Source organism: Hypanus sabinus, chromosome 19 (assembly GCF_030144855.1).
Source record: "Hypanus sabinus isolate sHypSab1 chromosome 19, sHypSab1.hap1, whole genome shotgun sequence".
NCBI lineage: Eukaryota > Metazoa > Chordata > Chondrichthyes > Myliobatiformes > Dasyatidae > Hypanus > Hypanus sabinus.
This window is the reverse complement of record NC_082724.1, coordinates 24,067,293-24,093,646: the sequence shown is the minus strand read 5'-3', so window position 1 is coordinate 24,093,646 and position 26,354 is coordinate 24,067,293. Positions and strand designations below refer to the sequence as shown.

The 26,354-nt window shown below is 37.4% G+C and overlaps 1 protein-coding gene across 1 annotated transcript in view; it reads left to right on the top strand.

Moving 5' to 3' along the window:
• The window catches only part of dnah12 (dynein, axonemal, heavy chain 12), a 157,907-nt gene that overhangs the window by 12,965 nt on the left and 118,588 nt on the right, over positions 1 to 26,354 (top strand). The window contains exons 6-13 of the mRNA XM_059944187.1: positions 11,821 to 11,896; positions 12,848 to 13,006; positions 14,203 to 14,398; positions 17,468 to 17,656; positions 18,181 to 18,343; positions 21,473 to 21,564; positions 22,604 to 22,782; positions 24,224 to 24,359. Coding sequence (XP_059800170.1) covers positions 11,821 to 11,896; positions 12,848 to 13,006; positions 14,203 to 14,398; positions 17,468 to 17,656; positions 18,181 to 18,343; positions 21,473 to 21,564; positions 22,604 to 22,782; positions 24,224 to 24,359 — 1,190 coding nt within the window. The remainder of the gene's footprint in view (positions 1 to 11,820; positions 11,897 to 12,847; positions 13,007 to 14,202; positions 14,399 to 17,467; positions 17,657 to 18,180; positions 18,344 to 21,472; positions 21,565 to 22,603; positions 22,783 to 24,223; positions 24,360 to 26,354) is intronic.

The window sequence follows — 26,354 nt, the reverse complement described above, 5'->3', positions numbered from 1 at the left end:
CAATCGCCATGACAAGGCAGATTGAGAGATCAAGAGTTCAGCTTTACTGCACAAGTCATCCTCTTGTATGATAGAGACGAACTCTTGATCTCTCAATCTACTTCATCTTATAACATGATAGAAGATGTTTTTCAAGCTTTTGCCCAATGGAGGAGGCCAGAAGAGAGAACGACAGGGCTGGGGATGTTGGCTCTTTTCCTGAGGCTGCGGAAAGGGTAGGTAGAGTCAGCTGAGGGGAGGCTGATTTTCATGATAGGCCGGCCTGTCTCCAATTTCTTGCACTCTTGGGTAGAGCAGTTGCCATTCCAAGCTTCGATGTATCCATGGTCAGGTTGAACAGGGACATTAGCAAGTTTCCTTTGACCCCTGAGGAAGTATAGAGCACACAAACACCACACCCTTCCGAAACTCAATGACCAGCAATTTTTGGTGGAAATTTTGTTGACATGACACCATGCCACTAGGCTCTCTATCTCCTTCCTGTACATGGGCTCCTGGTTATTTGAGAACTAGATATACCTGTCTGGACATGCCCCCCCCCCCCCCCTGCTGACTGCTCCTGTGGCTCCTCCCACAGACCCCTGTATAAAGACGATTGGAGGCACTGCTCCTCCCTCAGTCTCCAGGATGTTGTGTGATGGTCTCTTGCTGCTGATAGGTTTTTATTAGCTGGAAGAGAGCACTATCTCTTGCCTCATGTCTCCGAGAGTTATTGATGGTGCATCAGGTATCATAGGCAAACTTGCACATGGATTTAAAACAGAATCTGACCATGCAGTTGTGTGTGTACAGGGAGTAACGCAGGGGGCCAAGGCCACAGCCTTGTGGGCTGCCAGTGTAGAGAATAATTGTGGTAGAGGTGTCGCTGCTCATCCTTACCAATGGCAGTCTGTTGGTCAGGAAGTTAAGGATTCAGTTGTAGAGGGAAGTGTTGAGTCCCAGTTTTAGGAGTCTGGTGATGGGTTTGCTTAGAATTATAGTATTGAAGTGGAGCTATGGTCATTAACCAATAGTCTAAAATAAACAAGAGAAAACCTGCAGATGCAGGAAATCCAAATAGTACACAGAAAATGCTGGAGGAACTCAGCAGGCCAGGCAGCCTCTACTGATGCTGCAGAAGTCTAACATACCTATTTGCTTCAGAGGGGCCAGGGAGATGGTTTCTGCTGCAGACCTGGCTCAGCAGTAGCTGAACTGCAGTGGGTCGAGGCTGTGTGTCAAGGTCAGCCTCTCAAAGTAGTTCATGATGGTGGCTGTCAGAGCCACCAGGCAGTAGCCATTAAGGTGCATTACCCTGTTTTTCTTAGCTACTGAGATGACAGTAGCCTTCTTAAATCAGGTGGAAACCTCAGACTGAAATGCAGAGAGACTAAACATTTCTGCAAATTCCCCCAACAGCCGATCTGTCCAGGAGCTAACAACATAGCCAGGACTCCACCAGGGCTGGTAGCTTTTTGCAGGCTTCTATTCTGGAAACCAATCTTATGTCCATTATGGTGATGGTGGGTTCAGGTGCATTTGAGGCTGTTGGTGTGGATGGTGATAATCTAATCCCCTTCCGTGCATGGACCTCACTGCGATGGAATGCACTGTTGTCAGCAATGCTGCCCGATTTTGTTTTGTCTGTCGCAGCATGTAAGCTCTGCCACAACTGAAAGCTGGCCTGGGACTCTATTGTGTTCTGGTTTTGTCTCTGCACACCCCTCATAGCCTTATGGAGTTGTATCTCAATCTTGTGCAAAGTCACCTGATTAGAATGCCACAGTCCGAGACTTTAGCATAGAATAGATCTCCTGGTTTGGGAACTTTGTCCTGGATTGTCCATGTGAGAAAATGTTATCCTCCCCCCTCCCCCCATGTTATCACGAAAATGGAAAAGAAACATTATACAACCAGTGAAAATTTACACTACTTTGAACAGATTTGGAAGTCCTTATACATTAATCACAGAAGATTGAAGTTGAAGGTGGAGAACAAGGTTAATGGCAGAATTCAAGACAGTGTGGAGGAACCGAGGGATCTGCATTGTGGCAATCTAATTGGCTGAGACAACTACAACTTGATTTGAGATCTACCCACTATTTTCCTGCCACATCCCCTGCAATAGAGTCAACCGAGGGTGACTTAAAGGAAGGTACGGGATTAGGTCACAGCAGTGTTCAAGGATGGCATTGAAAAACTCAAACATATCAAGGGTAAAATAGTATCAAATGAAAATGCCACACCCAAGTTTTGCAAAGCCCTTTGGATTCCTCATACCATCCATGATAAAGTAGCCAGCAAACTAGATTGCATGGAGACTGAAGGCATTTTGTCCAAGGTTGAGTGGGGTCTGTGGGCAACACCAATGGTCCCAGTAGACAAGATGAATGGGTCTGTCAGGGTCTGTGCTGATTTTAAGGTCACCATCAACTCTGTACTGAACTGTCCAGGATAGAGGATATCTTTGCAATTCTTTCTGGAGGAAAACACTCCAGCAAAGTGGACTTAGCTGAGGGCTGTGTACAGTTGGAGATGGAAGGAGAGTTTGATGTGTTTATCACCATAAACACTCACAAAAGGCTTTATCATTATAATAGGATTTTTTTCTAGAGGATCACCTGCGCTCTGGCAGAAAGCTCTGGACCAGGGGCTGCAAGGCTGCCCAGGTACTCAGTGTTAACTGGATGACATCATTGTTACTAGTAAGGATGACTATGGACATCTCCTAAATCTCAAGACAGTCTTAAAATGATTAGAAGATTATGGGCTCAGTGCACAACACAAAAAGTGTGAGTCATTTACACGAAGCATCACTTATTGTGGCCACACCATTGACACTTAAGGTTTACACAGGTGTGCTGAGAAAATTCAAGCTATGATGGATTCTCCAAGGCCAAAGGAAATGTCACAGTTAGGGTTCTTTTTAGAATCCATCAATTACTCTAACAAGTTCCTGCCAAACCAGACTATCGTGCTGCAATATCATTACTGCAAATTGGGAAGAAATGGCAATGGACAAAGCAGTATAAGATGGCTTTCGGGGACGTCACGTGATAACGTAGGATCGAGACGCTGGAACCCAACCCTCCCGTAAAAAAAAAAGTTAATAAATCAATGTTTAAGTGAAGAAAAGTTAATCAATACTTTTTTAAGGTTACTTATAAACTACTCCGGATTGTTTTAAGCTATGCCTCATAATTAGAGGATGAAGAAAACTACCACCGCGAAGACAGCCAAAGCTGGAACAGAATCAAGGCCTACTTCTACCGAAGAACCACGGACTCAGGTACAACACACCACCGGTGAAACAGAACAGGAGACTGCGGCAGCAACCGCCATTTCTAAAGGAAAAGATCAACGAGAATTGCGCAAGCATAAAGGAACGAGCATACGCAAAAGAGAGCAACCAGAACTACAAAACCCAGCAGCGACTGAAACCGACAGTGAAAGTGAATCTGAGAGAGAGCCGGACTCTCTGGAAAAATCAGACGAAGATGAAGATGAAGATGAAAGTTCCTCTGAAAATAGAAAAAAGACTTTGAGGCAAATAATGCATAAATTAGAAAAATTAAATGCATTAAAAGTAATTAAAAGTAACCAAAAAGTAAGTAAAGAAAAAATAATAAATATGGAGACTATGTTTGATAAAATGACAAAGAAACAGGAAAAAATAGAAAAGAAAATTACAGATTTGGCAGTCAAAATGGAAGATATGGAAGGAAGAATGAAGAATATGGAAGATGATAATAATGGCTGGACATCAGAAAGAAAACAACTCGTGGAAAAAATTGATAAGCTTGAAAATTTTAGTAGACGCAACAATATTAAAATTGTTGGACTTATAGAAGATACCGAAGGAGAAGACCCAATAAATTTTTTTCAAAAATGGATTCCTGAAAAATTGGAAATGGGTGAGGGTGCACAGAGCCTTAAGGCCAAGATCTCAAGACGATCAAAATCTGCGATCAATTTTGATAAGATGTCTAAGATAGCAGGATAAAGAAAAGATTTTGAGGGCGGCTGCCCAAGGTGTCAAAAGAAGAAAGGGTCCATTGATGATAGCAGAGAAACCAGTTCTTTTTTATCCTGATATAAGTTATAACCTTTTGAAGAGAAAGAAAGAATTTAATCCAGCTAAAAAAGTCTTATGGAAAAAAGGTTATAAGTTTTTAATGCGTCACCCAGCAACACTGATAATTTTTTTGACGGAGGGAAAAAGATTTTTTCCCGATTATCGAGATGCGGAGGTGTTCGCACAAAAACTTCCATTTATTCACTAATTAAACACAGAGACTTCTAAATGTAATGGTTAAAGATGACGACAGAGATAGCAAATGGAAGTGATGGACATTTGAGGAGGATATAAGGGAGAAAAGTAAAATTTTAGAAATATTAATTGAGAATAGTATATTTATTTTTTATATATATACTTTTTATGTTGCGGGGGGGCTGGGGAGCTTTGAATCGGTTACTACGGGATTCACGTGTGTAATCATGGCGATTGCCATGACCCGCACAATGGAGGGGGGTAATGTTGTGTTCTTTTTTTCTTTCACAACATTAGTAGGGGGGTATTTTGTTTTTTTCTTTATTTTCTATTTTTTTTCTATTCTTTTGCCTGGATGATTGGTGGGGACACACATAGCAACATGGAGACTTTTAAAAAGATTTCCCAGGATACCATGAAAGTTGAAAGATTAGGTATTATTATAGATTGGAGTAACATAATTAAAAATAATGACTAATTTATTGAATTTTTTAAGTTTTAATGTTAATGGGCTTAATGGACCAATAAAAAGAAAAAGAATTTTAACATATATTAAAAAAATGAAAATAGATATAGCTTTCTTACAAGAAACTCATTTAACGGATATAGAACATCAGAAATTAAAAAGAGACTGGGTTGGAAATGTTATTGCAGCTTCATTTAACTCAAAGGCAAGAGGAGTTGCAGTTTTGGTTAATAAAAATTTACCAATTAAAATACAAAATGTATTAATTGATTTGGCAGGAAGATATTTAATTACACATTGTCAAATTTTTTCAGAACTATGGACTCTTATGAATATTTATGCACCAAATGAAAATGATGTAAAATTTATACAGGAGGTCTTTTTGAATTTGGCTAATGCACATGACAAAATATTAATAGGTGGAGATTTTAATTTTTGTTTAGATCCAGTTTTAGATAGATTAACAAAGGCTATTACAAAATCAAAAGTAGCAAAATTAACTCTATTATTGATGAAAGACTTAAATTTGATTGATATATGGAGAAGAATCAATCCAAAAGAAAGGGATTATTCATTTTATTCAAATAGACATAAAACATACTCAAGGATAGATTTTTTCCTATTATCAACAAATACTCAAGATAGAGTGAAAAATGTGGAATATAAAGCAAGAATATTGTCTGATCACTCTCCTTTAATAATGACAATGATAATGATGGATAAAGAGGAATCAATTTATAGATGGAGATTTAATTCAATTCTACTAAAACGTCAAGATTTTTGTGATTTTATGAAAAAGCAGATTCAGTTCTTTTTAGATACAAATTTACATTCAGTTTATGATAAATTTATATTGTGGGAAGCAATGAAAGCATATTTGAGAGGCCAGATAATAAGTTATACTTCTAAAATTAAGAAGGAACATATGATAGAAATAGATCAATTGGAAAAAGAGATTATAAATTAGAAAAAGAATCTCAAAGAAATATGACAGAAGAAAAATGAAGACAGCTTATTAATAAGAAGTTAAAATATAATACACTCCAGACATATTGAACAGAAAAAGCAATTATGAGAACTAAACAGAGATATTATGAACTAGGTGAAAGATCACATAAAGTTCTTGCATGGCAGTTAAAAACAGATCAGATTTCTAAAACAATAAATGCAATTCGAACAAAAGTGAAATTAATGAGGCTTTTAAGAATTTTTATTCTGAGTTGTATAAATCAGAATCAAAGAATGATGAAGTTAAGATAGAAGAATTTTTATCACAAATAACTCTTCCAAAATTAAATACAGAAGAACAGAAGGGATTAGGTATGCCTTTTACATTGAAGGAAGTTGAAGAAGCTCTGGGATCACTCCAAAGTAATAAATCTCCAGGAGAAGATGGTTTTCCGCCTGAATTTTATAAAAAGTTTAAAGATTTATTAATTCCTCCTTTTATGGAGTTAATACATCAAGCGGAAAGAACGCATAAACTTCCAGAATCTTTTTCAACAGCTATTTTAATAGTATTGCCAAAAAAAGATAGAGACCTTTTAAAACCAGCATCATATAGACCTATTTCTTTATTAAACACCGATTATAAAATAATAGCAAAAATCTTATCTAATAAATTATCTAAATGCTTACCAAAATTAGTGCATATGGATCAAACAGGATTTATCAAAAATAGACAATCGGCAGATAATGTAACCCGGTTATTTAGTATAATCCATTTAGCGCAAAAGAGGGAGGAAACGAGTGTGGTAGTTGCTTTAGATGCAGAAAAAGCATTTGATAGATTGGAATGGGATTTTTTATTTAAGGTATTGGAAAAATATGGATTAGGAACATCATTTATAAAATGGGTTAAAACCTTAAATACTAATCCCAAAGCTAAAGTAGTGACAAATGGTCAAATTTCAACATCATTTCAGTTAACAAGATCAACTAGGCAAGGTTGCCCATTATCACCTGCTTTGTTTGTGTTGGCAATAGAACTACTAGCTGAATTAATTAGAATGGACCCAGATATTAAGGGTTTCAGAGTTAATCAGGAAGAATACAAGATTAACTTATTTGCTGATGATGTTCTACTTTATTTAACAGATCCATTACATTCACTACGCAAATTATCTTATAGATTAGAAGAATATGGGAAAATATCGGGTTATAAAATAAATTGGGATAAAAGTGAAATTTTACCTCTTACTAAAGGAGATTATAATCAATGTCGATTAATAACTCAATTTAGATGGCCAGCAAATGGTATAAAATATTTAGGTATAAGAGTTGATAATGACATAAAATGCAAATTAAATTATTCACCACTTTTGAAAAAAATTCAGGAAGATCTTGATAAATGGATGGCATTACCAATAACATTAGTAGGTAGAGTAAATACTATTAAAATGAATATATTCCCTAGACTACAATATTTATTTCAATCATTACCAATACAATTACCCCAGAAGTTTTTTCAAGAGTTAAACAAATATGTGAGGAAATTTCTCTGGAAAGGTAAGATGTCAAGAATATCGTTGGAAAAATTGACATGGAAATTTGATCTAGGAGAATTACAACTTCCAAATTTTAAGAATTATTATAAAGCAAATCAACTTAGATTTATTGCATCTTTTTTCGAGAAAGATAAACTGGCATGGATTAGAATAGAACTAGATAAAATAGGAGAAAACATATCAGAAGATTTTATATACAAATGGGAATCTAGATGGATACGGGAAAAGAAAGAATCTCCTATATTAAAACATTTGATTGACTTATGGAATAAGATAAATGTTGATGATGAGACAAAAAAATCTTTATTAGCAAAGAGATCTTTAATTCAAAATAGACTTATTCCTTTCACAATGGACAATCAACTTTTATATAATTGGATTCAAAAAGGGATTAGATATATAGGAGATTGTTTTGAAGGAGGTATATTAATGTCATTTGATCAATTAAAGAATAAATATAAAGTATCAAATAACACTTTATTTTGTTACTTTCAATTAAGGGCTTATTTAAGAGAAAAACTAGGTCAAACAATGTTATTGCTGAAATCTAATGAAATAGAAATTTTAATTCAAAAAGGAAATATTAAAAAAATTATATCTTGTATGTATAATTTGATTCAAAAACAGGCAATTAAACAAGGAGTCCATAAGTCAAGACAAAAATGGGAAGTGATTTGAATATTAAAATTGAAGAAACAAATTGGTCAAGACTATGTCTTGATAGTATGACAAATACAATAAATGTTCGGTTAAGATTAGTGCAGTATAATTTTCTGCATCAATTATATATTACACCACAAAAAATAAATAAATTAAATCCAAATTTATCGGATCAGTGTTTCCGATGTAACCAGGAAACTGGTACTTTTTTACATTCTACATGGTCTTGCTCTAAAATTCAACCTTTTTGGACAAATTTAAGAATTTTACTGGAACAAATTACAGGAACACAATTTCCTCATAATCCAATACTACTCTTACTAGGTGATACTGAAGGGATAAAACTGAAACTCAAACTAAATAAATACCAGAAAGAATTCATAAAAATTGCACTGGCAGTAGCCAAAAAAGCTATTGCAGTTACTTGGAAATCGGATACATATTTAAGTATAGACTCTTGGAAGAAAGAAATCTATGGCTGTATTCCATTAGAAAAAATTACTTATAATTTAAGAGATAAATATGAAACATTTCTGAAAATTTGGAGCCCTTATTTACAAAAGACAGGACTAAATATACAGATACTCTGAAGATGAAACAATTGGTTATTTGGGGAAATAAATAAATATATATATTAAAGTTATTACGAATTCCATGGAGCATGTGGAGATCTACCAACGACCAGGCACTCTTTCTTTCTTTCTTTTTTTTCTCTTTCTTTCTCTTTTTTTCTATAGGGTAGTCAGGGGGGAGGGGGGAAGGGTTATATGCATATTTTTTTCATATTTCACTCTGTAATTACTTAAAAATGCAATAAAAAAGTTTTCCAAAAAAAAAGATGGCTTTCAAAAAGGTAAAGGAAATGATGACATCAGACACTGTACTCGGACACTATCCTGTGAAGCTTGTCTGTAACACCTCACCTGAAGGTATAGGTGCAGTTGTGACACGTTACGAGTGATGGAAGTGAACGCCTCATAGTCTCTGCATCATGTTCCCTTACTGCAGAGAAAAATTATGTACAGATTCACAAACAAAAAGTCCTTGAGTCTGGTTTGGGGTGTAAAATGTTTCAAGCAATACTTGTATAGGAGAGAGTTTGCCCTCGTTGCTGATCATCAGCCCCTAGTGTCCATTTTCAAACCACAGAAGGGTATTCCACTAACAGCAGCAGCACAAATGCGGAGAGTTTTCTTGGAGGACACAATTACAAGATCAAATTCAAGAGGATGACTAATCATGGAAAAGCGGATGTATTTCACATTTACCATTGGAAAAAATACCTGAAACACTTACAAAAAACGGACACTCCTCTTGAAGTATTTGCCTTAACACAAATTGAAAGTCTCCCTGTTATGGCAAAGATGATCCAAAGGAAAACCAGTATAGATCCCATACTGTCTCAAGTCTATATGCCCACCCAAAGTGTCTGGATGTGCAGCAGAAACTCCAGTTCCCTTATTTTAACCAGTGCCAGGATGAACTTGCCCTTGACGGAGGTTGCCTTACGTGGGGATTGAGAGTTACTGTACCATCCAAGCTGAGAGCTGGTGTTGGAGAAGCTGGATGCAGGTCATCAAGGCATGATCAAAACGAAAGCGTTGGCTTGAAGCTTTGTCTGGTGACCGGGGATCGATCACCAGAAGATGCCAAGAGCAATGCCACTCCATCCCTAGGAATGTCCTGCATTGTCTTGGCTAAAGATTCATGGACACAGATTTCTTGGTGGTAATGGATGCAGCTGCAAAGTGGCCAGAAGTGTTCCCAGTGGCCTCCACGACAGCCTCGCACACTGTTGATGTGTGGAGAAGCATCTTCTCAAGGACTGGTGTTCCAGAACATTTAGTCAGTGACAATGGACCACAGTTAATTGCAGAACAGTTTCAGTCATTCCTGAAAATGAAGGGGAGGGAAGTTCAAGGGAGATATTAGAGGAAGGTTTTTCACTCAGAGAGTGGTTGATGCGTGGAATGCACTGCCCGAGTCAGTGGTGGAGGCAGATACGCTAGTGAAGTCTAAGAGACTACTAGACAGGTATATGGAGGAATTTAAGGTGGGGGGTTATATGGGAGGCAGGGTTTGAGGGTCGGCACAACATTGTGGACCGAAGGGCCTGTAAGGTGCTGTACTATTCTATGTTCTATGTAAGATATATTATGTCTGCACCATACCACTCAGTTACAAATGGCTTGGCGAAAAGGTTTATCTGGAGTCAAAAGAACGCACTGCAAGCCATGTCAGCAGAACACACTACACTGAAGCTGAACCAGAAACTCACCAATTTCCTCCTTGCATATCACAATACAGCACACTCCACAACCAACAATTCACTGGCTATGCTGCTCCTAGGTCGTCCTTTGAGCTCACACTTGGATCTCTCAAATCCAGTCTCTGACAGAGACTGGCAGGCCAAACAGCCGACCCAAATTGAAGGCGTCTCATCCACAGAGGTTCAATGTTTCACTCCTGGACAAGCAGGCCTGGTGAGGGACTACAGAGGGGATCAAAAGTGGGCACTTGGAAGAATTTACAACAGAACTGGACCACTCTCCGATGCTGTGCAGACTGCATCTGCTGTCATCTGCAGACAATACATCAATCAGTCGAGGACAGCAGAGGCAATTGTTAGAGAAGAAAGGTGCCGAAGCTGTCCTTACCACTCCCTGCAGTTCCTGAGTCAACTCCTACAACCACCATGGAGGAGTCTGCAGAATCAAAGATCGTTTCACAACTACAAGTCTCTCCTGCCAAGCAGAGCAACACCCCACCCCCCACTAGCCCCCGCCAGCAAAGAAATTATCCCACAAGAGTGAGGAATACTCTACTATGATTAAATCTTTAGGCCTGAATAGGATAATTTAAAATTTACTATGCTGTGGATGTCTATATAGTAGTTGTATTATATAGTATACAGAATATGCATATACTGTATATAATGTGTGTGTGTGTGTGTATATAGATATATGTTGAGATGCATTCTATATTGAATTGGAGATTCTAGCTAAGCAGAGAGGAGTGTTGTGTATTTAATATTTCAGGAAAATTTGAGTAATATTGTAAATATATTGTTTGATTAAGCATTCTTTGTTTACATAATTCATTACAGTTTATATGTAAAAGTATGTGAATGACATACATTATTATAACACCACATCATAAGTGTGTGTCTTGCTATAAGTAAAAACAAAGACTACATGTTTATCTTGGTATCTCTGTTTTTCTTCCAATTAGTTTTATGAGAGACAAAACATAACAGGTCACCTTTTTAAGACTGGGATGATGTGAAATTTGTCTGAGGTGCACCTATGGTATACTGTACTATTTAGATTATTACTGCAAGTTTGTGGAACATTAATCTGTCCATGATGCCCATGCTTGATTATGGTCTATTTATTCATTCGTTCTATATTTTAAGCAAAATTACTCTTAATTTTTGTCAATTGGACTTCGGATAATTTTAATTTTAATTAATTTATTGTTGATGGTGGAGTTGAAGCATTGAAAATACTCCCTCTGTAACCTGCTTTCTTTTGATTTCAGGGTAAGTGTAATTCTGAGTGTGGAAAACTTAACAACACTGAATTATTGTTCTGATTACTATTACAGTTCATGTTTATGCAGCAAGTGTGTATCTAAACACTCACTGTAACAAGATAACTCAACAGAATCTACTATAAATTTTAAAGATGTTTCTGTTGCTTCACTTTCCTGAGAAGGAAATATTGTTCCTCTATATCCAGTCGTAGATGCCTGTCTTTGATTTGGTGTTTATATTATATAGGTATTGTAATAAGCTCTGTATGTTTTATTCATCTGTAATATCAATCGATCTGCACTGAAAATAAAGGAAAAGCCGTACTTTACATTGTAAATAACTTTAAAAGTTAAGGATTTAACTACAAATATAATCTACTTCTTATCCATTTCATATATCGTAGTGAAAAGTGTTCTTGTAAAGCCAGAAGTGAAAGGCCTGGAGTATGAAGATTCAGAACCTCTTCCACAGGAGCCTACGTGAGTATAAAGTGCTGATGCAGTCAACTACCAGAATGCTAATTTCATATCGATTCAAGATTCATTAATTCAGTCATTTAACTTTGTGAATGCATGAACACCTTTCCATGTCAAATACTCCACATGGACTTCCAGATGTAAAAGAGACATTTACATCTGGAATCTACTCACCAGCAGAGCTCATGAAATAAAGCAAATCTGCAATACATATATTATACAATTGTTGGGCTGGAGAAGGAAGCACATCTGTGTCACCACAGTGCTGACCTGCCCCAGCTGAGCAAAATTTCACTGATACTGAACCTAAGAGACAGCAAGTGGCCCCTCAATCAGCAAAGCCAAAAATTGCATGGGTAAAACGAGCTCCATTCATTGGTCTCATATGATTAAAGAACTTGTAAGTCAAGAAAACCGTGTGGTTCCCAGTGCAAACTCTCTGGTGCGTGATCCCATCACATGTGGGATCTAGAATAAGCTCAGTCCGTGAAATTGATCAACATTTTTTGAATGTTTATGATGAAGGTCCTTTAGTATTCTTACATAGCACAGTAAATCCGAATTTAATTGCACTTTTTTGGGAAAAAGTTGAGAACTATTCTAATCCAAGACAGTCCAGGAGATGATATTTCCAGCCATGTACTGAGAAGAAAAACTAGCTGCAAATACTGAATACGTAATTAATCAGGTTTTGACTTAAAAGTTTCAAGAAACAGCGTCTTGCCATATATCAGATTAAACTTATCAATTTACTTGCCCTATTTTATTCCCCTTCTACCAATGTTTCCAATTCCCGCTTATCCAAGTTTGCAGGCATCAGTAGTGATGGCAAATAGAAAATTAATCCCTATGTTTGAAAATGTTGTACTGAGATTTTTAGCTGTATATTTTATAAGTGTAACATTTTATTTCATTTAAGTTAAAATTAATTATATATTTTTTTCTGTTATTCAGAGGTTTGGACTTCTCTAATCCTTGGCATGAGAGTTTTGTAAAAGCTAGAGAGGAGATCAAAACAAATCTCTACATCCTTCACCCGGTCCTGCAAACAGTTCTGGATTTAGGTTACCTTACATTTTCAAATCTGCTCCTTCTGGATCTGTCAGATTGTAGGTATGAAAAGGCAACTTACGATGCAAAAATAAGACATTTTAAAATTTCATTTCATTGAACTGCAGACTGGTGAGCTGGGGAACTAGAGACTAGTGAACCTAGCATCAGCGGATCAGTGGTGAGAAAGTTACTGGAAGGGATTCTGAGTGACAGGACCTACCTGTGTTTGGAAAGATGAGGAATGATTAGGGATAGCGAGAATGGCTTTGAATTGTGGACAATTATGTCCCACTAATTTGACTTAGTTTTTTGAAAGAGGTGACCAAAAGGTTTGAGGAGGCAGACTAGTAGATGCTGTTTACATGGATATTAGCAAGGCATTTGATAAGGTTCAGCCAGTCCAGAAATTTAGATCATGTGGGATTGAGGTTGAGCTAGCCAATAAGATACAAAATTGCCTAGGTGGTAGGAGTTAGAGGGTGATAATAGAGAGATTTTTTTAGATTGGAAGCTTGTAATCTGTGGTGTGCCACTGTAAACTGTGTAGTGTTACTTCTGTTTGTTATTTATACTAATGATTTGGATGTTAATGTAGATGTCATGGTTAATAACTTATAATCCCTGGAAAGTGTTGTCGGACTGAGAGACCCAAGGGTAAAAGTACAAAGTTCCCTGACATTGGCAACACACAGAGACAGGGTGATGAAGACGTTTGGCACTCTTGCCTTCATTGGTCAATACATTAAGTACAAGAATTGGGATGTCATGTTACAGTTGCACAAGGCTTTGGTAAGACTACACTTTGGGTACTGCGTGCAGTTCTGGTCACCTAGCTACAAGATAGATGTCATTAAGCTGGAAAGAGTTACAAGATGTTACAAATGTTCCTGGGATTGAAGGGCGTGAGTTATAAAGAGAGACTAGATAGTCTAGGAGTGCTGGTGGGTAAATGAAGTGAAATGGTAAGGACATATGTAATTACAACATTTAAATACATTTAGACAGGGACATAGATAAGAAAGGATAAGGGCTAAACATAGGCAAATAGAACTAGTTCGGGTAGGTAACTTGGTTGACATGGAGTAGTTGTGTTGAAAGACCTGTTACTGTACTGTGTAAACTATGATAATGACATTTATAAACTTTGCATTAAAAAGTTAGTGAGCACCAATAATATTGTACTGTAATTCAACTATAATGTGTTGTGGTTTTGTTACTTTGACAGCTTTACTTTGATGTTTTGATTATTGATTTAGATGCAAAGGACCAATTGAATGTGAATCCTTCAAGAATAATGTGGTGATAGAGCATGGCAAAATGGAGAAAAAGATAATGACCACATGGTATCCTAAAATTCTCAGTCTGCTAACTGACAAAGAGCAAATAAAGAATATTAAACCTGAGAAAATGGACTGTTTCTACTCCACTGCGAATGTGCTGATAGGTAATCAGGTAACCATTGCTCAAGTTCATTGTAGTTTCCTCTGATATCTGTTGGTTCAGTTCTTCAAACATTTCCATCCAGTCACAGGTAAGAGAAAAGGGCTTGCTAAATCTTCTAGTATAGTCTTGTTTTTTTTTAAGGTAATCTAGTAATATTTGTCTCCATTATATCATACCATGGATTTTCTCTAGTTACAGAATCTGTTTTAATTTTTTAATCACCTCAGTTGCTTGGATTGATTACATTTAGCAGAATGTATCTAACATGAGGAATGTGGTTTGCCTGGTGGAATGCAGAAAGGTGGTCTAGGTAACTGAAGTCTGGTGTGGTGCTAAGTGTATGAGAAGAATAAGAAGGATATTTAATAAGCCATGATCTGATGATGGCAGTGTGGGTGTGCATTGATGTGAGGGCTATGTGTTTTGTGATTAATAGAGCGGCAGTTTGTACAACAATAATGTAGAATAATGTATGCTTTATTTCAAGTTTATTGTCACGGGCATGCATACTGAGGGTATATTTGCCTGCAAACTAGCTTCCTGCAGCTGCATAATACATTACAAGCATAAATTAACATAAATTATACACAACTTACATGACAGAATGAACAAAAAACCATAAACGTCATCGTCAACAACGATGATGCGGCCTACAGGTGGAAGAGCTGGAGCCCGAGTGCCAGGAAAATAATCTCTTCCTCATTGCCAACAATACCAAAGAGATGTATCGACTCCTTTGCAACTTGCAACACTCACACCCCTCTTCACGTCGGAGGCACAGCAGTGGAAACTGTGAGCAGTTTCAAACCCCTGAGAGTGGACATCACACACAACCTCTCAGAATGCATTTCACCTAATGGATAGAGCTCACCAACGCCTCTGCTTTCTGAGGAGGCTGAGAAGAGCTAGACTGTGCACATCTATATTCAGTGGACAATATTGAATCAATGGAAGTTCAGTGGATTATGCAAGCAGAATTATGGCTTTTTAGATTTGTTCAAGAACCCGGTGGGAGAGGGGGAGAAGTTGTTGTTGAACCAAGAGGTATGGGTCTTCAGACTCCTATACCTCCAGCCCAAAGTCAACAATGAGTAGAGGGAATGGTGGGGGTCCTTAAAGATGGATGTTTCCTTCCTAAGACATGGCCTATTATAGATGTCCTTGATGATGGGAAGAGCTGTATCTGTGATGGAACTGACTGAATCCACCATCCTCTGCTGTCTCTTGCATTCCTGTACCCTGGCATTCCTACACCAGGCCATGATGCTAGCACTCAGAATGTTTTCCACTCTATATCTGTAGAAGTCTTCAGTCACATGCTGAAGCTCCCTAAGCATAAAAAAAAGTGGAGGCACTAGTGCACAGCCTCACTGTTGCATCCATGAATTGGACCCACGATAGGTCCTACGTCCTACGAGATGCTGAGACCTTGGAACTTACAGTTGCTCACCCTTTCCACTACAGACCTTTCAATGAGGACCGGTGCTAGATTGCCTGACTTTCTTCTCCTAAAGCCCATAGTCAGTTCTGCTGACATCGAGTGCATGGTTATTGTAACACCGACTCATTTCTCTTCTTGTTGTTGATAATTCCAATTGACCATAAAAAGAATTTAGTATTTAAGTAGCATATTTCAAAGTTCTTGACATTGCATGATGCTTTACAGCAATTGAAATATGATTATTGTTGTAATGTAGAGAACATTAACATTTTACCAGCATTGCCCTCAACCTCCTATGACTGTATCTTTAATGGAACTGACTTTCTTGAGGGGTGATGGGGTTGTCCTCTTAACAAATCCTCTGATGTAGCATCAGAGAGATTCCCTCCCTCTTTCAATCAAACATTTTTCCCCCCAAATTTTGCTGTTTATCTTTTGCAATCCAAACCCACCTCATTTTCAATAGATGCTGGCTTTCCTTATGCAAGTTCCGGGCCTCCAGTGTTGTTCCTTTCAAATGGCATGTAGCTAACATAGAATGGATAATGCTATTCACTGAAAACAACAGGAGGCACAGACTTTTCACGTTATCTGCAAATGTACAAATTTGCTCAGATTATCTGCACTTCCTTACTTGTGTGCCATTTTACTGGGAATTACTTGATTTCTATTTGTTATTGTCAGAGGTATTGTGAAGTATTCATGTGATATTGCATATCTAAGTTTCTATGGGAATATATGTAGCTTCACAAGGAAATCTTTTTCAATATTTTTATTAATTTCTTACATAAAAGAATACAGGGTACAATAAGATATATAAAATATATCGATTACAATATATTGAAATCACAGGCGAAGTGTAATTACCCCATATCCATATAGATTAAATTTAAACATAAAATTGAAAAGAAATAATTTTATTATACAAAAAATCTAAACCCACTGCCCGAAAAAAAACAGCTATTTGTTTAAAGAAAAGGAAAAAAATCCTTAACATATAGTAAAACATATTATTAGCCAACATCTGTGCTTAAAAGCAAATCAAAGATTTTGAAAGTAATTCAAAAAAGGTCCCCACAATGTTAAAAAATCTTGTCTAGGTTCAGAAATTGAACAGCAGATTTTCTCTAAATTTAAGCAAGACATGACATCATGAGTATGAGTAGGCGGAGTGGCATCCTTCCACTTAAGCAACAATGCCCTCCTAGCTATGAGAGAAATAAAGGCCAAAATATGCAAATCATTCTGCAATTTTATGGTAATTTTCAAAGGTAGTATTGACACCTTTATAATTGTTTTAAAATGGCATAATTATGATTAGTAGCTGTATAGTTAATATGACTATTTTAGCTGAATATTATGCAATATATTAAAGACAAAAGCTTCATTTGACTTTTGAAGACTATTCTCAACAGACATCATTCAACTTAAGCACCTTCTTTTATATTTGCCTAATAATGTTAAAAGTTTTAAACGCTAGTGAATATATTAATAAAGAAATAGCAATAATTGTTGATAGAAGTTATCAATAAGCCACCTGTTAAATCAAATGAAAATCTGATGAGTTATTTGTTACTTAAGAGGAGTTAATATCATTGTATTTTTAAAAAGTTTACCTTTATTTTTTGCCCTCTAAGTTGCAAGAGTTTCTTGGAAGGACAGTGAAAGCCTACGTAGATCTTTTTGATGAAGTGGACAGATACAGAATGCCCCAATTTAAGATGGATTTAATAGCTGATGAAGACAAAATGGAATTCTACCCCACATATTTGGAATTGGAGGAGACTGTTCTGTTTGTGATAACAGAAATAGAAGATGCCATGCAGGTACGTGCTTCCTAAATTGTTAATCCACTTCCGGAAAGGTACATGAAAAATTTGAATGTATATGCCAAAACAGCTTTAATTTCTTACAGTGGAGTTACATAGTGCTGAAAGATCCGCTATTGCCTGTACTCTAGGCTCCTGAAGTAAAATATAAGTTCCTAATGCATAAATTTACTTCAGAAGCAATGGTATGTAAAACGATTAACAGAATGCAAAACTGAAATGTGTTGAATTTAGAGGAATTTTAAATCTGTGTAACTTTGTAATAACAAAACTTCAACATCTCTAGTGCCACTATAGTTTGTAACAATATACCTATGAATATTCATATCCAGCCACTCAAAATAAACAGTAAATATTAGGTTGCACAGACTCTAAGAATACACAGTGGAAGAAGATTTATTCTATGTGCTCTTTATCACTAAACAGGTGTACAGTCCTGGTACAAAAAATACAAAAGAAAATCTTTCTTGATTTTATTAAATTGGAGTGCGTGTAATTTTCTCTTGTTTTACTTCTGTCAGAATGTTCAAACAGTGCAATCCTGGCTGGCTGAAAGTACGTCTGATGATGTTGAGAATATTAAGGCTAAACCACCTGCTGATATCCTAAACTGGGCTTATTCTACACTCAAGGAGACAATCAGAAACAACTTTAAAGGGGCAGCTGAACATTTCCAACAGTATGGTACGTCAATTTATCATTGTTCTCAATCCATTAACTTAATATGAAAGGAAGCTATTTTAACACCATGTCATTTACAGGCAGTTTCATAAAAATTGGTACAAGTGATAGCCTGAGCAGAATTTCATCCTTGGTATCATGCTAAACGTAAAATATATTTAAATGATCATATTGTATTCCATTGGAATCAATAAAACCAAGTTTCAAGAATATGTTTACTATTATACAGGTGCATTGAACATTATGTTAACAATGATTTTGTAATCCCTTATGTTAGTTACACACCCGTAATGTAGCAGTACAGGTCAAGAGTTTTATGAAGCAAAATTTCATAGAAGGTTAGGTCAGATAAAAAGAAGACTTGGGTTTTAAGAAATACGTAAAAGGAGAAAATGAAGGTGAAGTTTTAGGAGGAAATTCCAGAGCTTGAGGCACAAGCCTCCAGCATTGTTTCAGCTCCAAATGGAACATTCAGTGGATAGAGAACTGGAAAGGTTTAAGGGTGAAATAAGTAATTGAGAAGCAGATATCAAGGATATGAAGGACCTTGAAAAATAGACTGAGAATTTTAAAATTGTGTATTTGTATAACCAGGGAGAACAGTAAGCTAAGGGGTAACGGGCAAATTGAATGGTTCAGACACTAAAGTTTTGAATAACATTAAGATAATGGAAAATAGAAGAATGAAATCACATCAAGATTGTATTTGAGAAGCACTTAAGCCCAGACAGAGCAAGAGGCAGGATGAATTGCAAGGAAGGAAGTCAGCAGACTTGGTGATAGCGCTATGTATTTGAAGCTCATCTTCATAATAGCTATGATACCAATACTGGGCCAGCAGTCTGGTCAGTTTATAATGTTTGCCAAGCAGAAATGGATTAACTCAGTGGCCACTGAAAAGCAATTGTGTGAGCAGAAGACATGGGCTTAGAATATTTTTCACCAACTCTGAATTAAAGATTGCTAAAAGATTGAGAATTTCATTTGTTTCTCATCTGTTCTCAATTTTTAAAAACATTTTCTGAGTTGAGCAAGAAAGAGTCAAAAATAACTGCATGTCCTGAACTGGTAAAACATAAGCAGGATTTGTCTGGAAAGAGCCAAAGAGCAAAATGAGAGAATATAATGCCATATTCTGTCCCCCATGGTGATGATTGTTGTTCTTCAATTTGTCCATAGATGCCCCTTGGGGTTTTTCACTGTAACTTGAGATACCTTGGCACATTATCTTCTACAGAGAGTCTGACAGTGCTGGCATTAGTATATTTTTCTTAACCAATTAGGAAGTTCATTTGAGTATGGCACCATCGAAAATATAAAGCAGAACATTTGAGTTACTGGCAAATCATTGCACAGAATAAAAAAAGAGCAGAAAGAACAAAATTGTTGTAAGATAAAAGGCAAAGATAAAATTTCTATTTAAAATAAATAATAAATAATTTTATATATAATGAGGGAACAGAACTGAACATTTGGAAGTGCTATTTTTTAGTGTCAGAAATTTTGTTTGCCAATAATTAAGACATTATAATGTTAATCATGTTTTTAAACTGGTGTAGGTCCCTCATCCTTTTTACGCAGGTTTAATATGTGTGTACATTACTCACATTTTTATGCCGTTCCACGTACTTCAATTTGTGTGTTTACACGAGAGGGTCACATGTATCTTTTGGAGATTAGGATAGACAGTGACTTCCTGATTTATGTGCTGAATTGCATGAGAACTTCCTGAAAGTTGCTGACTAATTTACAGTCTTGGGTTCACCTTCATTTTACATTGAAGTCCAGCCTGATTCATTTACTAACAATATTAGCAACAGCCTGTTTCAATGGAATTTATAAATACAAGAAAAGTTTGATGATTCTCTGATAAGTGGAAAAAATCACTTTATGATAAATCACCATGTGAAATAACCATATCAAGTCAAGTTTATTGTCATTTAAGTATATACATGTATATAGCCATATATATAGAAAAATGAGACAATGTTTCTCTGAACCAGGGTGTAAAGCACAGCAGTACACATAACACACAATAACTTATGAAGGTATGGATAAAATTTACAGATGAATCACACATAAATAACAAACTGAAGTGTATTAATTTTAAATATTGTAACGTATGGAACAGATTAACCTGTGACACTTTGAAGATGATCTGTGGGAAGTTCAGAAGTCTAATGGCCAGGGTGAAGAAACTGCTTCTTATCCTGACTGTTCTAGTTTTTATGCTTCGTAGTCTCCTGCCTGATGGTTGAGAGTCAAAGAGGATGCTGGATTGTTGGGTGGGATCCTTAACGATATTAAAAGCCCTGCATATGCAACACTCCTGATAAATGTCCCCGGTGGATGGTAGGGAAACCTCTATGATCCTCTTAGCTGTTCTCACAGCCCTTTGTAGGGACTTCAGGTCCGATGTTTGACTGCTTCCATACCAGATGGAGATTCAACTTGTCAAGACACTTTCAATGGTGCTCCTGTAAAATTCACTTAAGATGTGAGGAGAAGGGGGAGCTTTGCATGGCTCAATCTTCTTAGGAAATGGAGACACTGCTGTGCCTTCTTGTTCAGGAAGGTGATATTAAAGGACCAGGTGAAGGCATCTGTGATGTGAACTCCCAGGAAGTCAGTGCACTTAATTCACTCTATGGAGGAGCCATGTATTCGCAGAGGGGGATGGTTTGTCTGAGTCTTCCTGAAGCACCACGACAACTTCTTTTGTCTTCTCCACATTCAGGCTTAGTTTGTCCTTCTCACACCAACCCACCAGTTGCTCCACTTCCTCTCCGTGCTCCGTCTCGTCATCATTCTTGACGCAGCCACTGCAGTGTCATCTGCAAACTGGATGACATGGTTTGAGCTGGATCACGCGTCAGCAGTGGGCTGAGCACAGGGCCTTGGGGAGTGCTAGTGCTCAGCGTAATGGGATCAGAGATGTTGCTGCCCACGCGGACTGACTGTGGCTTTACTGCTAAGAAGCACTGTACTCAAATGCAACACAAAATCATCTTCATTGCCATGAGTCAAGCATCTCTTTCTAGAAAAGCTTTTTCATTTAGTGAACTTAATAACCTTGACATTGAGAATGGTGTACTTTAATTATTAATGTCATAAATCTGTTTATTTCCATAGTTGATCATTATGACTGGCTAATAAATGGGACAGCCAAAGAAAGCATACAGAAATTCATGGAAGAAGAACACGCATTTGATGACTACATAGTAGTAAGTTCATCTAACAAATATTCTAGCTTTAATACTTAGGATTTCTTTCTGGGATCAGGGGATTTGCTGTAACTCGTCCAAACTCATACTGATCTTTCTTGACATGTAGACATGCTTAGGTTATGTGTTTGAGCCTTCATGATGTATCAGTCTTGCAAACTTTGATTCTCAGAGCCAGTTATGATGTCTTAAGAACTTAATTAGGATTCTAGTAATAAACATCAGGAAGTAGCAGTGTATTGGATATATTAAGCTCTTAACTAGTTTACATGTGGAGCCTCATGGGCGAGACTAGTATCACTATGGACACCCAGTTGTTGTGCACTTGTACCACATCACTGTCCTCCAATCAAGAGTGGCATATCAAGACGAGAAATACACAAAACATCTGTTGTTACCCAATCAAATATTTTATATTCATATCTGGAGCTACTTTACAGACACCAGTTCATTCAAAAGTGGCCTATTCTGGTGAGGAATATGATGGCGTTCATGAGGAAGAATCGGCAATTGGTTGACTTAGAACAGTAGTAAAATTAAACTCAGGTTCTCATGTGATTCAATGAATAATTTGATCATTTAATGCAGTATCAAATGTTACAGCCATTGGTTTGTGTTGCTAACTTTCTGTTACAGAGGTGGTGAAATTTGCAGAATTGGTGGAGAAGAACAAGTGACTATTGGTTCCTGCTCTTGATCGCTATTCAGTTTTTCTTAGTTAAAATTAAGCATCATTATTTGTTGAGGATATGATTTTCTTTTGGCACCCACCCTTGCAGTTAGTAAGCTTTCAATGACTGGACTGAAGATGACGAAAAACAATTAGAAGAGGTTTCAAAATGCTGTATCTTTGTGATACCCTCTGACTAAAGGAAAAAAGGGAAGTTGAAAGAATGAAGGAGGTAGTCAGTGAAAGGAAAACTATTAGCATCGCAGAAGAACCTGTAATATAAATTTATGAACACCTTTTTCTTATATCCAGTGCAAACCTTTATTTTAAACATGTATTTAATTTAATAATTAAGTAATCTCTGTTAAGTTTATAGACCAGTTTCGTAACTTAGCAGTGGAGATCATGAGCCTGCAGAAAGTTGCCGACTTTCATATGGTGCGGGTGGATTGTGAGGATATAAAGCATGGCTTAGCAGAGAAAGCAAAGAGCTGGGCAGAAACATTGCTAGGTGGACTGGTTGCAAAACACAGAGAAGAAAACCTACGGTAGGTCAATGCTACAAGTGGAAATTAAGCATTTTGAAATATCAAGTTGCTAATTCTGAAATGCATTTTTCATATTCAAAATGTTTTTCCCATAATGTAACTCAGACTAAATGTCGTTCACCCATCATTACTGTGTTTTTGACATAAATAGGCTCTTGGTGGGGAAAGTCTTGATTTTGTGTAGATTGGATTATATTGATAGCGTGTGTGCTTGGGGTACACAAATCAAAGTCACCACAGAAGTCTTAAAATTGGAGACATAGCCATATCAACAACTCCAAGAACTACATCTCACTTCTGGTTGTCATTATATATAATTAAAATTTGTGTTCCTGATTTTGCTGAATTTTGCTCAAAAGGGTGCTGGCTAATTTCAGGTTTGTGCACAACAGTCCTGAATTTATATATTTATTGAGATACAGCACTAAATAGGCCCTTCAAATTGTGCTGCTCAGCAATTACCAATTACTAACCTACCAACCAGAACATCTGTGGACTGTGGGAGGAAACCGGAGCACCCGGAGGAAACCCACTTGGTCACGGGGAGAACGTACAAACTCCCTGACAGGCAGCGGTGGGAATTGGACCTTGGGTCGCCTGTACCGTAAAGCATTGTGCTAACCACTACACCACTGTGCCGCCCATCCCACAGCATTTTGTGTTCTGCCAGCAACTTCCCAGTGCCGCATCATTACTGCACCCTGCAGGGGATCTAGCTGTTGAGCAGATGCTTGCTGGCATTCCCCAGCATAAGGAGTATCTGATTTCTAATCCTGCACCAGGTTCACTGAATGGGGATTTTATGGTTTGGTGGGAAAAATAAGAATATGGCAAGTATTATTTTAATTAAATTGTCTTTGTTTAATTTAATGACTTAACTATTGAAAATGTTTTGAAATGTTATTTTGTCATTTATTTCATTTTTAATATCTTTTAACATTTTCTGAAAATATTCAGATAGGTTTAAAAAAAATCTTGACAGCTTTGACAAATAGCTGTAACCTGAAGGAAAGTGGTCAGATTCTTTTTATATATGTGGGCAATAAAACAAATGTGTTCTATTTAGTTCTACAGCCACTTTAACTGCTTATACTTAACTTATGGAATTATTTAGGATCAGTGCGTTGTCATGTGACAGGGTTTCCAGAATAGTTCCTTGAGTGGATTTAGAGTGGCCCATCTGCATTACCCAGTTATTCTGTTGGATGCTTTTCCCTGCTTATCATTTGGCTGCAGGGGCATCTGGGTTCAGAGGAGAAAAGTTCAAGGGAGCGTCAGAGAATGGCGACATGTGGGGGTGGTGGTCTCAACTCAGCAAAGTCCAGCCATTTGATTTTATGTGCGTATTTAGATCTTTCCTAAGCATTTTCTGCTAACAAAGATCTCAACTTGTTACTAAATCTGAGTGGTTGTGAAATTATAATTTGGTAATTTCTTGTAGAATTTGCCAGGAGTTTGAAAATATTGTGGATAAAGCTTTGAATATTCCTGAGGGTACAAAAGAAATGCTGGAGATGATAGACTATGTGACTGAAGTAAGAAGTACAGGTGTTGCAGCTTTGAATATGAGGATCAAAGTAAGTACATCTGTCGAAATGTCTCTTAAATATCATGATTAAACCTCATATCACCACCTTCTCTGGCAATGAGTTTCAGATATCAATCTTTGTAGGTATATATTTTAAATATAGATAATTTTATATATTGTGCTGCAAATCCTGTTCACTGGTTTATTGGTGACACCGACCATGGGGGAGCTGCGTGGCCTTGGTTGTAGCGTGGACTAGGCTTCAAGCCGTGGGCTTGCCTGTTGCGTTTGCCCAGGGAAGGAGGCGCTGGGGGGGGGGGGGCTGTTCATGCTGGATTGGGGGCAAGCTGTTCCCATTGGTGATGCTTTCCAGCATTTGCTCGGTGGAACGCAAGCTGAAAAGCATACATGTGCGTGTCTGCAGATGATGGAGGGCTTGTTGTTTCCAGCAGTCATTCATGCACCATTAACGTGCAGAACATGCCACTCAGGGACTTGGGCAATGTTATATTTTTTGTGTGAATGGATTTTTACTGCTATCTTATATGTTTTATATGTGCCTTGTGCTGCATGTGATGGCTGGTGCTGTGTTTTGCACCTTAGCCCTGGAGTAATGCTGTTTCGTTTGGCTGTATCCATGTATAGTTGAATGATAATTGAACCCGAACTTAAAGGAGATCTGAAGGGGAAGTATTTTATATAAATAAACTTTTCCCTCAGTTCCCCTTTAAAATTCCTTTCTCTCATCTTAAAACTTTGTCCTCTTGTTTTTGATACCTCTTCCATGGGACAAAGATTCTGACATGTAGGGACACTCCCCCTAATTATGCTTCTTATAATGCTAATATTACTTATTCACATAACCATCTTTGCACAGGGAAAACAAGCTCAGCCTATCCAGTCCTCAAATCCAAACAACATTCCTGTTAATCTCCTCTTCTTGATCCACTGCAGCTATAACCTTTCTATAACATGGTATCTACAACTGCTCCACAATACACTCAGAAGCAATTCAACTGCTGTATTGGAAATCTGCAATGTAATGTGTCTACTTTTATATTCTATCTCCTTACTTTGGAAGGCAAACATACCATGTCCTGATGAAGGGTCTTGGCCCAAAACTCTTTTCCATAGATGCTGTCTGGCCTGCTGAGTTCCTCCAGCTTTTTGTATGTGTCGCCTGGATTTCTAGCATCCACAGATTTCCTCTTGACTTCTTCACCACCCCTTCTCCCTGTGTGGCTACCTTCAGGCAGTTACAGACTTCAACCCTCAGATGCTTCTCTTCATCAGTATACCTTAGTTCCATTTGTCCCATTTGCTGTATATCTCTTACTTCAATTTGAAGTCCACTGCTGAAGGTGGAAGAATATCCACTACTCAAATATTTTGAGTAAACAGTGAGCCTGAACACCAAGACTACAGCAAAATATATTGATTACATCTTGGCCTTCAACTCCATCATGCCCTCAGTATTAATCACCAAACTTCTAGACCTGTGCCTTTGTGTCTCCCTCTGCAAATGGAGCATTGGCTTTCTAATCTGGAGACCTCAGTTAGTATGGATTGATGATGACATCTCTTCCTCATTGACATTCAACACAGGATCATCACAAGGATGCATCACAAGCTTACTTCCCTACATCCATGACTGTGTAGCTAGGTACCGCTCAAATGGCATCTATAAATCTGCAGATGGCACCACTGTTGGCAAAATCTCAGATAACAATGAGGAGGTAAGCAGGAGTGAGATATGTTGGCTGATTGAGTGGTGTTGCAACAACTTTGAACTCAGTCTCTGCAAGACCAAGGAATCGATTGTGCACTTCAGAAAGAGAAGTCAGGAGGATACACTCTCATCCTTACTGAAGGGTCAGCGGTCGAAAGGATGAGCAGCTTTCAGTCTCCAGGTGTAAGTATCTCTGAGAATCTGTCCTGGGCCCAACACATTGATGCAATCATGAAAGAGGCATGCCAGCAGCTCCACTTCTCAGGAAGATACAGTTTGTCACTAAAAACTCCTGCAAATTTTTACAAATGTACA